Source organism: Oncorhynchus kisutch, linkage group LG15 (genome assembly GCF_002021735.2).
Source record: "Oncorhynchus kisutch isolate 150728-3 linkage group LG15, Okis_V2, whole genome shotgun sequence".
Lineage (NCBI taxonomy): Eukaryota > Metazoa > Chordata > Actinopteri > Salmoniformes > Salmonidae > Oncorhynchus > Oncorhynchus kisutch.
The window spans coordinates 33535436-33549630 of record NC_034188.2 but is presented as its reverse complement, the minus strand read 5'-3'; the positions used below and the strand labels follow the sequence as shown (position 1 = coordinate 33549630).

Sequence of the window (14195 nt, the reverse complement as noted above, 5' to 3'; positions counted from 1 at the left end):
GGAATGTAATTATTAGGATTCTGTTTCACATGCAAAAGTGATTGTTAAATCTTCCAAATTAAAACTAGTTTAATTGAAACATTTATTTGATGGAAAATAATGTTTCTGGACGTTGCACGATTACTGTTCGATTTGAGAAGGGCGCTCCTCCGGATGCCGTGATGGGTTTGTGCCTGGTTCAACACGGGCCAGTGTAAAATACCCCCCCCCCCCCCCCCCCCCCATTGGCCTAGCTAGTAGCTAACTAGCCTCGGGACTCGAAACTCACCCAAATATTAAGAACTTGAAAACATCAGCTCTGGATGTCAGGTATGCCCTGTTTTTGGTGAACTGCTTTCCCCAATATTCAAGTAACTGATTGTTTATAGTTCTGTCTCAAGCGGTGATCAAACACAGGTCGTCGCGACAAACTTGCCCTGGTTTGGCTAGCTAGTCAGCTAACATGTATTCCTTGATCAGGACTATCTGTTCCATTATACATAACGAGTCATTGGACGAAGGCGTCTTCTGTGCGGGGGAGTATCTTTAACGACACTCGGTCTGAACATGAAAACGATTCGCTTGCGGTACGATTTTTGAAGCATAATGACCTTATCTTTTAACATCAAATATTAATATTTTTCAAACAAAAGGTTAAATTGTTACACAACTTCATAGCGTTTGGGTTCCCACACGGCCATATTTCCATGTTAGTGTTTGTTTACGCACACAGCTAACGTTATCTGCGAATCCGAACACCTGTGTAAACGGAAGACAAACGCCACAAACATGTCACTGAAAAATACTGTCCGCTGCAACTGTTAACCCGGTACAGTAAGTGCATTTTGCATTTGTGAAATTGTTTTAATGTGATATGAAAGTAGAGGGTTTTGTGTTTCTAGAAACGTACCCCAATTGAGAATCGATTCATGTTTAGATGGAGTATTCGGCTGTTTTGGCTTCCAGAGCCAATTCGCCTTAACAACATATAAGGTCCTTGGACTAAGGAGTAACGAACGTTAGGCTAGGTCACTTTTTTATACTGGGGGTTACAGTTTCACGTAACTTTCGAGTCCCAACAGTTCTGAAAATGCGTAGTAATTATCCCCTTGTCTTTTAATTTTGTCACATGTACACTAACCCATCGCAGCAGGCGTAAAATAAACGTACATGTACAGATTCATTGGGACACAATTACAATGCCTATGTAGCCAGCTAACTAGCTACATACCTAGCATCTCCTGTAGAACATGGTTAGCTGACAGGCTGTGTTTAGCATCGACGATGGAGCATGCAATCGGACACTTTATAGTTTGAGTTAGCAGACTTGATAGAAGTGAAGTGCTGGCTGTCAGACTCGTCACTAACAGACATAATGTTTGGAAGCTAACGTGACAGGGGCAAAGGCAGGGTAATGTTACTCTGCGGAACAGGGATATTTCAGGATTAACAGCCGTTTAAATCAGGGGGATTTGATGTGTGTGCTGCATGGAGATGATTAGTCGTCTGCTAACAGTAGGTCACACGACCTCCAACATTCAGCAGCCAGTCTGTTTTCACAGATACATACACGGTCCGTGTAGAGAAGGCTTAGGGTTGTTTTAGTGCTAATAAGATATGTAGTGTTTGCTTTAAATATATTATCTACAGAATATTTTGTATGTCAGGTGTTGTTGATTGTACCGGTATGTACTTTTGTGCGCCTCTGCCATAGATGGGGGTGTGTAGAATAGCTAGCTAGGTTGTTGAAGGTTGTAGTAGAGGTGTGTTCTAATGCTCAGGTTCCACCATTGCCTTAGAACCGTTTTCAGTGTTCAAACGGAACTGGACTTTTCCCGCAGGTGTTACATGAGATCTGTGTGGATGAGTGTGCTGTTGTATATTTATGAATACGTGTGTGAGAGAGCGTGAGCAACGCTTTTAGATACCCGTTTTGACCTCGTTAGTCACTACTGGGAAATGAAGATTGAGTACAGTTGACATAATTGTCAGGTTTCAACACACGACCTGCCACTCCCTAGACGTACACACACTTCTGTGGCGTTCAACAACTAGCTATGCAAAGAACACGTTATTGTCACACCTTGCAACAATATGTTGTTCTTGGCTGCATTCGTGTTTGTGGTTTTGTGTGTGTAATTACTAATGGTTGACGCTTGTGGTGTTGGTTAATGCTATTGATGTAATCTAGTAGTTGTGTAACATGCCCTCTGTTTCCATGTGTTTCAGGAGGTGCTGTCATAGACAACAACCGTGTGCTAGAACACTGGACTGAGACGACCTGCAGTTGTCTGAGTGGCTTCCTCTTTCTGCGTGGCATCATGGGAAAGGAGGCGTGTCTACGGTGGTTTCAGAGATGGGATGGGTTTTACCTGCACTGTTACAAAGACTAAAACAAACAGCTAAAAAAAACAGCTAATTGACCAAGTTGATCAGACAAGACTGATCTCACCTGTGGATATGAATGCTCTCTTAGACGGACAGAGCACTGAATAGTGTATAAAACATTTGAGAGCTTTTGTATACAGGCTTTTTTTAAAGCTGCATGCGGCCTTGGATTTATTTTTTTATTTTTTTGTCCCAACGGCTGCCTCCCCAGAATATAGACCCTGGAACTATCCCCTTTGCAAGCATTCTGTCACACTTTTCTGTCTCACCCAATCACATTGTCTCACACACACACTCTCAGTGCCTAGATACACATTGTACAAGACCAGAGTTCAGTGGATGGTCACTGCTCTGCTAGACACCCCTGTTCTGTTGTTTTACAGGCAGTCCTGCTACAACCTCCTAATTTCTGCCCCTTACAAGAGAGTTTGTAAATAGTAGTGATAGATGTAGGTTTTGATCCCTGTGGAGGGTTAGGGTTGGTTTGTTGTCTCACCAGGTCAGGAAGTATTTGTAAAAGCAGTTAATTGTGTGTGCCCTTGTGGGTCTTTGTTGCAGTAGACAGGAAAGATTTGGTTGATTTATGTATATTGTTGCACCAAATAAGGTTACATGAAAGCCACACAGAAATATTTAAAAAAAAGTTTCAATTATTTTTGTATGATATTGTATAGTTTTGTTTTCAAAATATATAAAATGTATAGCTATCTATCTAGCTAGCTGTAGATATACCTGCAAAGATCTACACATATGCAAACAAAGGTGTAGACTTTACTATAAAATAAGTATTTAAGTTTAAGTGGTTTTTGTGGCCAAAGTGCAAATATCTGGCTACCTTAAGACGTTTCTCCCAAATGGCTGCTTTCTTTAATAATACTATTTCTGCTACCTAAGACCCTTCCCATCTACCATCATGCCCCCTTATCCCATACGGACACTGAGGTCTTCCCTCTGACCTTTCCAACATCCTTCTCTTTAGATATACCTCTTCTACCTCGCTCCCTCCTCCTCTCTCCCTCCCTCTGATGCCGGGGTTCAGTAGTGGGGGACTAGGTGGGGAGGTGGGGGGCCCCGCCGCCTCTCCTCCCTGCCCGTTCCGACCCAGTCGCTTCGTTCCCGTCTCCGCGGCAACCACTTTCCTGGTCGGCTCCACCACACTCTTCTTCTGCTTCACGTGAGTGACACTCTCACACACACACACACAATGAATTCCATATAAAAATTCTGTCTCTCACCCCATCCCTCTCCCTCCAGGTGTCCGTGGTTGTCAGAGCATGTCTCCTCCGTCATTCCCATCTATAACGCTGTGGTCTTCCTCTTCACCCTCGCCAACTTCTGCATGGCCACCTTTATGGACCCAGGGGTCTTTCCCAGAGGTAAGCAGAGTGTGTGTTAGAGATGCCTGTCTTAATAAGGTGTAAAGAAAGTGTTTCAGTGTGTGTGTGTGTGTGTGTGTGTTCACAGCGGAAGAGGATGAGGATAAAGAGGATGATTTCCGCGCTCCGCTCTATAAAACGGTGGAAGTTAAGGGCATTCAGGTCCGGATGAAGTGGTGCTCCAGCTGCCGTTTCTACAGACCGCCCCGCTGTTCACACTGCTCTGTGTGTGACAACTGTGTGGAGGTAAACACACACACACACTACTCCAGACTGCCACCGTGCTAACATTACATGCGGTATGACAGGTGACAACTGTGTGGAGGTAAACACACACACACACTACTCCAGACTGCCACCGTGCTAACATTACACGCGGTATGACAGGTGACAACTGTGTCGTAACAAGTTGTCAGAGGCAGCCGTAGAAATATCAGCAAAACATCAGGTATTTTGTGTCTTATTTCTTGACCGTTTTGTGACCGTTTGATGTGTGTGTGTGTGTGTGTGACCTGGCAGGACTTTGACCACCACTGCCCGTGGGTGAACAACTGTATCGGGCGCAGGAACTACCGTCACTTCTTCCTGTTCCTGTTGTCCCTGACGATCCACATCATGGGAGTGTTTGGCTTCGGCCTGCTGTACATCCTCCAGCACCAGCACCAGCTGGACAGTGTTCACTCCTCTGTCACGTATCCTTATAGGCCGTGTCTAGACCTGACAGGTTCATGTAGCTTTAGTGTTCTGATCATGGAGTTCTGATCTCGTCATGCATCTACACCTACATTTAAATGTGTCCACAGTGTGTCCGGATTCCCTTTTCCCGCGCTATATTCAAATGCCGGTATCCATTCTACAAACGGTGGAATAGGCTAAATATGATACCGCAACCGATGGCAGTAGCTAACTACTGTAGCTAACTACTGTAGCTAACTACTGTAGCTAACTAGCCGGCTAACCTCTGTTGGCTAGCAAGCAACGCTAAAGGGATTGAAAATAGGTTAGCATAACTTTAGCCAAACAAAAATATATATGTTTTTTAGTTAGCTAGCTGGTTAGCATTTAGGAGTCCAGCAAACACGTTCCTCACACGCTAGGAACGTATTTCCTCGTTATAATGAAAAGGTGCCTCTCGGTCCCAAAACACAATTTTTGTGGAGACTTGTGGGAGGAGCGCTGATGACGTCGCCCACTATATATGCTTTTGGTAGCCTGATTGTGTCCAGACCGAGGAGAAATCCACACACAATGCATCTCTGACCAGCTCCTGAAGTGGTCAGACAGATCTGAACACAATCAGACCACAAAGCCACTTTTGTGCGTCTAAACCCGTCTTTTCAATGCGATCTTCCTATTCTGATAGCAGAAGTCACATGTAAGTGTCAAGTGTAGACACGACCATAGACACACACAGTCTTGTTGATGCGCTGATTTAGGTTGTGTCCTTGACTGTGTGTTCCCAGTATGGCTACGATGTGTACCGCTGGTCTCTTCTTCATCCCAGTAGCAGGTCTTACTGGTTTCCACATGGTACTGGTAGCTCGGGGTAGGACCACTAACGAGCAGGTATGTCTGTCTATCTGGGTGTGCTCCTCTGAGAGGGCCAACATGATCCAGATTATCTAAAAATGGATTCTCTCTCTGTGTCTCTCGCTCTCTCAGGTTACAGGGAAGTTTAGGGGTGGAGTTAACCCTTTCACCAATGGCTGTCTTAGGAACGTCTCGCACGTGCTCTGTAGCTCTCAGGCTCCCAGGTTAGTGACCATCTCTCCTTCATTCCTCCTGTTTTCCTCTGCTGTTGCAGCTTCTGGTTGAACAAGACCCTCGGGGGGGACAACTCAGTGTAGCTTAAGAGTTATGGTTGTTAACTACGTAAAATATCTAACAATATATATGTGTGTGTGTGTAATGGAGTATGAAGTTTGTGTTTCAGTGGTAAGTTTAGGGTCATTCATGTGTTTTCCCGTCTGTCAGGTACGTGGGGCGGTGGCGGGGGAAGCAGACAGTGGAGGTGCATCCTCCCTTTCTCCGTCCTCCTCTCTCCGAGGCGCAGCTAGAGGCCAAAGTCCTGGACAACGGCATCCAGAACGACCACCACAGCAGCCGGGTACACACACACACAGATCTAACATACAGGAGTTTTCACAGATGCAGCGCTCGCTCTCATTTGTGTCATATGAACAGTCTTGTCCCTTTCCTGTCCCTGTCAGTCTAAGAGCAGTTTGGAGCAGATGGAGAGCCAGTCAGCAGATGCAGAGCCTCCACCTCCTCCCAAACCGGAGGTCCGCTACCCTGGCCTGCCCCGCGCAGACACCGAGGGTGAGCAGTGAACGCACACACACTCGCTCAAGTATCCCACACGGACGTGCTGTCTAGTTTGTAACACTTTTTTATATATAGACATATTTTTTTTCCTCAGAAAGCAGCTTGCTGTCTGAAGGTCCGTCCACTCCCTCTATGTACAAGTACCGGCCGGCCTATAGCAGCCCACAGAGGAACCACACAGCTCTGACACACCCAAACAAGGTACGCGTACACACACGTTAAACAAAAGGTCAAATCAGTTGATGGATCAGCTGTAGAAGGGTTAAGCCGAGGGCATCCAGGTGGGACGAGCAGAGGTTTCTGACAGGCCCCTCTCGGGTCCTGTCCCTTCTTTCCTTTGTGCTTAACTCCACCCCCCTTTATTTTACTTTGAATTGATCGCTCAGTGGCCATCGGTTGATGAGTAAGTCTGTTAGTGTCATCTCTCTGTGTGTGTCGTGAATGTCTGTGAAAAGGTCTGTGCTCGTGACTCCATCTACTTCCAATGCCTGTGTCTTCTGAGGTGTTTGTTCTTGTCGTGCTGATGTTAGTGGTCTTGATCGTTTGATTCCCCAGAGGTCCCTCCGTCTTGCTGGCTCTCTGTAGAAGTGTCTGTTGTCTTCTGTTGAGGAATGTCTCCTCAAAGTAATCCCTTTTGTAACATATATGTTTCCACCCTCCCTCCCTCCCTCTCTTCATTCTACCTTCACTACCTCTTACTGCTCTCCTTGCCTCTCTCTGTCTCTCTATCTCTCGCTCTCCAGATGATTCGTGGGGACAGTCTGGACTCCCCCTCCATTCTCCAGTCGAGTCGCCAGGCCAGCTATCGGTCTGAGCCCAGCAGCCTGGATGGGGGGTCGGTAATTGGTATGGTGGCACGTGGAGGGGAGAGGAGCGAAGGCCCCGGGGGGTCCAGTGGGACGGGTGGGGAAATTGCGGGGGGTATCTCCGGGTACTCCCTAGGGGGGCGGTCGTATACTTCTTACCCCTCCTCTCTGGTCCTGTCCACCGGTGGTTCTCACTCCTCCAGCATGCGCTCTGCCCACACACACCATAATACTCTGGGCACGCTCCAATCAGAGGGCACCACTGACACCAGCTACAAGAGCCTGGCCAATCAGACACCTCAGAACGGCAGCCTGTCCTACGACAGCCTGCTGACGCCGTCCGAGAGCCCTGAGTTTGAGTCGGCCGCTCACGAGTTGTCTCCACAGAAGCCCCACGCCCCTGCAGCGTTTCCCCCGGCGATGACCTCCTCGCCGCTCCCCGGGGTCAGGGACGTGCCCTTGCAGGGGTACACCTCACCCTTCCTCTCAGCACAGATGGCCCAGCAGAGAGAGGGCCAGCTGCTCCAGGGCTCTGCCTCTTTCTCCTCCCCCAACAGGGCATACCTCCGCGCCTTCAGCCCTCCCCCGCCGAATCCCCCACACGCTGCCCACCCTGAGACACAGCACCACCTCCTCCACCAGGACTCCAGACACCCACACCTCCGTGCCACCTCCTCCATTCGCCCCCTTCCTCCCGTCTCTGAACAGCCCTCCCCCTCCTCCCCGCATGCCTGTTCCCCGGACCCCCCTGTGTCTCCCCCGCCCAGAGGACCCTCCCTAAGGAAGTCCCCCTCCTACACCGGGGAGGCAGGGCTCCAGCACAAGGCTCGGCCAATGGGAGGAGGCAGTTTGTCGGGAGAGGGCGGAGTCAGAGTGACCCAGGCTCCACAGTGAGTAGAGATCTGAGCCACGAGCCTGCTACTCTTCATCCTCTTCCTCCCTGATTGATCTATATGAGCCCTCTTCCTCCCTGATCTGTGTGAGTCTTCCTTTTCCTCCTCTTGATGTCAGTGTGTTTCTGCTGGATTGTGTGTGTGTTTGTCTATGAGGAGTCTGTCTTTTTAAAGTTGATCAAAACCATGCTCGGGTATAACTGTGTAGTAGGATAGATGTTTGTATCTGTAGTCTGTCTACTTGATATAGAGGCATGCAAGTATGTGTTTAGGTGTGTGAAACAGGAGTGATTGTGTTTGTTAGCATGAGCAGTTATAGTATGCTACTGTTTTCTCACGGTCTATTTCTGGGCTCTTTTTCCTCCTTTTCAATGATCTTTCTACTCTTGTAACCTTATCATAAGGCCTGTTCTATTAGTCTATTTTTGAATCAGACCTACTCACCTCTTCTTCTCACTCCTCCCTCTGTCACCCCTATCTACATCCTTAACCCCCTCCCCTTTTCCTAACGCCTATACAATCAGATCCACCTCTCGCCCAGGCTTGGCCAATCACAGCACATCCAAACTAGTGGGCGGGGTGAAGAAGGTGACTGGCGTTGGAGGGACCACCTATGAGATATCGGTTTGAGTGACAGACATCCGCCCCAGCCGAAGATAGAATGTTCCACTGGACAGATTCCAATGTTCTTACTCTGAGGAGACTTGGAGATGGTTATTCAATCACATGCACGCACACAATGAAAGGACTATCCTCTGCTCTTGGTCAATATGGAGTGGATAGTGGAACAGAAGTGTTTGGCTCACTGGTACTTCAATGACCTTAGTATCTTTATAATGCCACTGGTCATCTTTTCACTGCCGATCTTTCTTTCGTATTGGATCGAATGGCGACTGAAGTGAAACTCTGAATGTTGACCAGTAATGGAATGGGACAACCTCTCCGCAGTCTGTGAGCCATAGACTGTATAACATGAACGTTGTTATGACAGTTGGGTACTAAACTCTTTAACGCATATATACAAAGATTATTTATTTCGGTACGTTAGGACATGGAGAATTTATACAATAAAATATAATCCTGGAAAGGAGGACATTTGAACCAATCAGTATGGAGCCTGAGAGGGCGCATATGGACTATTGACCAATTGTGGCGCTCAGTGGTTCGAGACTTCCTGTCCCATTCAAATGGATGGACCAATCACAATGGATCACCCATGTAATTAGTCTGCAGCGAATATTCAGACTGCAGAGATGATGCCTCAACCTCTGTAAACACAGTTTAATTTGAGTTTTATAAAGATTTTTTTTAAATATTGTTTTTTATATAAATGCCTAAAGAATCTTTAAGAATTATTGGGTCAATTGTTCAGATGCTGGAGATAACGTTTTGGGGTTTGTGAATGACTATGAATGTGAGTTAGACTAATCGCTTGTTTTGATTGATGGCTGTATCAGCCAGTCATAGAGCTCGCTGCAATTCTCATCCAAAGAGATTGGAGATCGTATATATGACGGCCAGCTGAAGAGGCCCGTCACTGAGGATGTTGAAAGCCACAAAGAAAATGTTAATTCCGAATCATAAATACAGTACACGCCTCTTTGTGGAATGTACACTAGAAATGTTTAGTATTGATACATTATGCAAATTCTCTCTTCGTAGCTTTTAAAGGATTTGCCTGTCATTTTGTTGTTCAAAATGTTTTCTGTCAATCAGTGCTAGAAAAACTTTAAGGATGGTCAGCCAAACATGTTAAGAGTGTGAGGGGTCATGTTTATTTTACCGGACAGAAAAACCTTTGAGTTCTGAACACAATTCCAAACCAATCTCTATATCCAGGAGTTGGAGGAAGTTGCCCCTACACATTGAGGCCTTTTGCCCCTAATTGTTAGGGCACTAAGGGAGTGTAAGCTGGTTCTAAATCTATTCCCAGAAGTGTAACTTCTACCCAGAGACCACATCCCTATCATAGTGCCTTGTCCTTAGATTCTAATATAATTGGAAGATTCCAACAAATCAAATTCTGGGGGGTGATATAAATATAGGTATTATTTGTTCTTTGTTTGTATATGTATGACGTGTGTCTAGGAGGCGACAGATGCCGGGGTTGGTTTGAAATTGAGGACTGTTTTGATCGTTTTTTGCCTTGAGACCGTTCGTAGTAAAACAAAGCGTTTAAAAATATATATTTTAAAGTATTTCTTACAAATATTGTATTTCATATTTTAATTGGTTTTGTTGACATTCTGGCCTCTTGATTTCCTTATCTGCTTTGTTGTTAAAAAAAAAAAAACTTTATGGTACAGTTAACATTTTGCCCATGAATAGGTTTAGGAAGGCAGTCAGAAACAGAAAGATATGTTTGTGTGTCAGGAGTGTGTGTGGTTGAGAGGAGGTGGTATGTTTAATCCAAGCCCACTACAGAGTTGGAATGTTAAAGCTAGCTGAATGTAGCACGTTTTATGTTCAGGGAATTCTGAAGCACACAAACTATCAACCAATCACACAGAAGTGTGGCCACAGTCAGTGTTTGTATGCACCCCCTCCCCATGTGTACAGTAGGTGTGCATGTGATTCTGTGTGTTGTTGAATGCACTCCCGGTGTGTATGTGTGAGAATATCCTTGTCAAATGCACACCTGGTTTATATGAGTACAAGCAGTCAGACATACAGGGTTAGAGTGTCTTACTTTCTCCTGGTGGGGAAGGGGGCTTTGAACAACAGAATATACGTGAGTAAATAAGAATGCTGCTATTGTTGTGGGTTGTGCTGAATGGAGAGTGTCAAATATTTCTGATGAACATGAAGACATTTCCAAAATGGCCTTAAGAGTTTAAGGTGTCTTCTCAGAATAAAAGGTCAACCTGACGGAAAAGCGTGTCTGTCTTCAATCCAAGATCAGCCAAGAGCGTACGGGGGTCTCAGAGCATTGAACAGTTTTATTTCACTTTTGGCAGAACAGATTATAGCCTACAAACTGTCAGTTTGAATTCATTCTTTGGTCTTGAAAAATATGACCCAAAAAGCAGCAGGACATGAAAAAACAAGTGAACTGAAAGTCACAGAATAACTAATATGGATGAATGAGTGAGATGGTAGTGTAAGGCATTTTCATTTAAATCATTTAAAGGCCCAGTGCAATCCAACTAGATTTTCCTGTGTTTTATATATATTTCCACACTGAGGTTGGAATAATATTGTGAAAATAATGTTAATGCCCTTTTAGTGTAGGAGCTGTTTGAAAAGAATTACTGTAATTTCAGGGAGTTTTGGCCTTCCATGGTGACATCACCATGTGGTAAATTAGTTCCAAACCTCTACCAATAACTAGTTTTCCCTTCCCCACTCAAACCACTCCCAGAAAGTCTTAATTTCTCAAGCAAGAATTTTGCTATTTTTATTTTTTAAACCATTTTGTTTGAAATAGATCACGATTTAGGTACTTAATTGTTACGCAGAATAATCTTAATCTATTGAACTGCTGCATTGGACCTTAAGGCATCAATAATTAGGACGGTTAGATGTTTCCGTTTTAGATGGCTCATTCTGCCCAAAGTCTTGAATTAATTTATACTAGTAGTCTGATAATACAACAGCGATATAACAGACAAAGGCAGATTATATGACTAGCGGTGAACTGTGTGCACGACTGGTAGAGGAATCTAGTCCCTGTTCTCCCTTCGTCACTACTGGTCTTTCTTGCTCTCTGCTGGGGTGTCAGGTTCAGGTTGAGGCTCTTCGCTGCCCTCTGGTGGTAAGGGGCTGTTCTCGCCACGACCCTTTATCTTCTTTGATGCCTCAAAGAGCTCGTTCAGGTTGAACTCGCGGATGATGTTCTCCTAGAACAGAATGAGACAAACGGGTGTGTGAATGGGGACCCAAAGCCATTCACACACTTCAAAAAGTAAGGTGCGCATACACACACAGATTAGTGATCCCCACACAACACACCTCGCTGAAAGTCCAGGACACTGCTCGACACTTATTGTCCACCATTGGACGTCTCATGACCTCCCGCCCTGACTGGAAAAGCACCAATGTGGGGAGCTGCTTGGCCAGAGGGGAGGTGCTAACCTTGTACCTGCAGAGAAGGGCAGAAAAAGTGTCAGACTATAGAAATAGGAGGCCCCTTCTCATCTAACTTCTAAACAGACTGTAGACTGCATGTCAATATAAATAACATTTTTTTTGCATTCTGGTGAAAATGTAGTTTGTAAGAGACACTACCAACATCAGAGAGGGAAAGTCTTACCTCTGAGCCACCTCTCCGTACCGGCCAGCGTCTATCTTCCCAAACCGCAGTCCTGCACAGTTATACCTGCATAACAGAGGAAGAGAACAAGCGACAGACATGTTTAGTTAACACAACAACATTAGAAAGATGTGTTTCACTGGAGGAAGAGTAGAGGAGGGGTGAAGTCACGCTGATAGAGGAGAGATGGAGCGAAAGAGGAAACAGGAAGAATACGAACTTGAGGGAAAGGTCGGCAAAGACGGGGGCGAAGGACTGGCACTCGGGAGACCAGTTAGCATAGAACTCAACGATCCACGTCACGCGAGTATCATGATTCAGCTCCTCCTGTCCAATGGGATTAGACCAGATCAGATTACCTGAGTAGATCACAATCACTGTATCAGTAGTCTGGTTTCCAGCCAGGTGTCTCCCAGCTAATAGTATTGTCACTAGGCTGGCAAGCACAGATACTAGAGCAGTAGAACATGGATTAGCAACACTTAGCCTGTTGTAAATAAGCTAAATCACAGTCAGTAATATGGTAATGAGAGTCTCAGTTAACTAGACTCAACAGCCTACAGTATGGCGTCGAGTCTTCACACTCATGGTTGTCACGTCTCAAGTCTTGGATCACCCCACTTACATCTATGGTCTTTTCACTGAAGTACTTGATGTACTCTGGGCCCATGTAGAGTGGCGGTTTACAGGTCATGACGAATGCTTGGACAGGAAAGGAAACAGAAACATTATTGACATTGTAGAATATATACTTGGTACTAACCCTAACTCCTAACACATGCTGTCAAATTCACTCACAGAGCACAGAGAGACTGGTTGGTTTTGACCAGTAAAGTGGAAGTGCAAATCCATCCCTGAAGCAAGCATTGTCTTGTCTTAACAAGGAGCGCACCAACTTCCTCTGGTCACTAGTTATAATGAATATTATCTGACTGAGAGCAGTGACATGAAGGGCAGTGTGACAAGCAGCTCACCAATACACAGAGCGAAGTAGAAGATGCCTAGTCTGATGTCCAGCCTGAAGAAGAGGATGACGTTGGCCACCTTACTGAACATAAACAGGTTCCCTGCATGCTGCTCTAATGTGACTGGAGAACAGGAGAAAGGTTAGGGTTCATGACAGAGAAACAGAGAGAGGGGGGGGGGACTGGGGGAAGGAGTAGCGAGAGAGGGGGGTAAGAAAAATGGGGGGAATGAGTAGAGTGAAAGGGGGGAGGGAGAGACTGGGTGAAGGAGTAGCGAGAGAGGGGTAAGAGACTGGGGGGATGAATAGAGTGATGGGGAGGGAGAAACTGGGGGGATGAGTAGAGAGAACAATAATAAGACTCAAGGATAGGGAAGGGGGGTATTCTCATGTTTACAAAACAAACACATTGTCAAGAGACAATGAACAAGCAGATGAACCTTGGGAGTGCTGTAATCTCAGGAGATGGTTTACAAGATGTGAGGGACCAGGTTTGTTGGGAAAATTGAAATAACAGTGCATGTGTTTGTTGTGATGTTTACTGTTTATACTGTAAAACTATGACAGATGTTCAGTGACAACAGTGGGCTCACCCCGGCTACATGGCCAGACCTGTGTGTGTGTGTATTTGTGTTTCATTCTGCACCTACTGGCTCTTCTGTTCTTCATCATGACAATCGCACTGAGAAACATAAGAATCTCCACTTCTCTCTGTAAGACATAGGCCCCATAATATTACATGCAAGTATTGCAACATTTACGGTAACAATAACCCCCACAAGATTTAGCGCAACAGCAACTCTACCCGATACTGACCCAGTCAAAGTCGCATGGGTTCCCGTCCTCCCGTTCTGTGTTGAGGTTTTCGCAAAGTCCCGGACACTTGCGAAGTATGAGGAATGCGGAACACATCAATATAGACAAGATGTAATAAGGCTTGAATAGCCATTTGTATATTTGAGGTAAGTGGTAAAAGAAAGCAATAACTCCGGTGATCAACCCCATGTTCCCTCAGCATGAGAAGAGAAAGAAAGGGGGTTGAGCACAGTGACAGCCGTTCTTATTATACCTCAGTGGTGACAGCTGAAGCAGCAAGAGCTCAACCAAAGATTGCTCAACGTGAATGAGCGCGACATATGACACTTGACTGCGCATGCGGACACTGACAGAAAAGCAAAAACTTTTTTTGTACCTGTTGTCGTTCCGTAGACG

At 45.6% G+C, this 14195-nt stretch overlaps 2 protein-coding genes across 8 annotated transcripts; one reads left to right on the top strand and one right to left on the bottom strand.

Moving 5' to 3' along the window:
• The first annotated feature begins 212 nt into the window (after positions 1-212).
• LOC109905204 (palmitoyltransferase ZDHHC5) lies at positions 213-10635 on the top strand. 6 transcript variants are annotated; one of them, XM_031790154.1, is made up of 14 exons: positions 370-566; positions 713-813; positions 2209-2323; positions 3347-3541; positions 3622-3743; positions 3832-3989; positions 4263-4435; positions 5207-5309; positions 5406-5497; positions 5718-5850; positions 5954-6062; positions 6163-6269; positions 6812-7764; positions 8292-10635. In XM_031790154.1, exons 3-14 carry the CDS (start codon positions 2301-2303, stop codon positions 8395-8397), a joined length of 2274 nt encoding a protein of 757 aa, XP_031646014.1. In that variant the 5' UTR covers positions 370-566; positions 713-813; positions 2209-2300; the 3' UTR covers positions 8398-10635. The 6 variants fall into 6 exon arrangements, 5 of the variants coding, with proteins under 5 accessions (XP_031646012.1, XP_031646014.1, XP_031646015.1 ...); XR_004203043.1 differs by lacking the exons at positions 370-566; positions 713-813 and adding an exon at positions 213-309 and having other exon boundaries at positions 6812-7853; XM_031790152.1 differs by lacking the exons at positions 370-566; positions 713-813 and adding an exon at positions 213-309.
• A 51-nt stretch (positions 10636-10686) lies between these two features.
• Positions 10687-14093, bottom strand: LOC109905205 (thioredoxin-related transmembrane protein 2-B-like). 2 transcript variants are annotated; one of them, XM_020502453.2, is made up of 8 exons: positions 13800-14093; positions 13634-13694; positions 12994-13107; positions 12645-12721; positions 12240-12346; positions 12020-12085; positions 11719-11848; positions 10687-11606 (listed from the first exon to the last, which is right to left on the bottom strand). In XM_020502453.2, the coding sequence occupies exons 1-8, from the start codon at positions 13986-13988 to the stop codon at positions 11454-11456; spliced, it is 897 nt and encodes a 298-aa protein (XP_020358042.1). In that variant the 5' UTR covers positions 13989-14093; the 3' UTR covers positions 10687-11453. The 2 variants fall into 2 exon arrangements, with proteins under 2 accessions (XP_020358042.1, XP_031646021.1); XM_031790161.1 differs by lacking the exon at positions 13800-14093 and having other exon boundaries at positions 10870-11606; positions 13630-13687.
• Between the last annotated feature and the right edge of the window lie 102 nt (positions 14094-14195).

Coding starts and splice junctions, on each gene's coding strand:
- LOC109905204 (XM_031790152.1), top strand. Junction 6,270..6,811: donor CTCTGACACACCCAAACAAG/GTACGCGTACAC, acceptor CTCGCTCTCCAG/ATGATTCGTGGGGACAGTCT. Junction 7,765..8,291: donor AGAGTGACCCAGGCTCCACA/GTGAGTAGAGAT, acceptor CTATACAATCAG/ATCCACCTCTCGCCCAGGCT.
- LOC109905205 (XM_020502453.2), bottom strand. CDS start 13,988: ATGGGGTTGATCACCGGAGTTATTGCTTTCTTTTACCACTTACCTCAA. Junction 12,347..12,644: donor TCAGTGAAAAGACCATAGAT/GTAAGTGGGGTG, acceptor CCCATTGGACAG/GAGGAGCTGAATCATGATAC. Junction 11,849..12,019: donor TACGGAGAGGTGGCTCAGAG/GTAAGACTTTCC, acceptor CCTTCTCTGCAG/GTACAAGGTTAGCACCTCCC.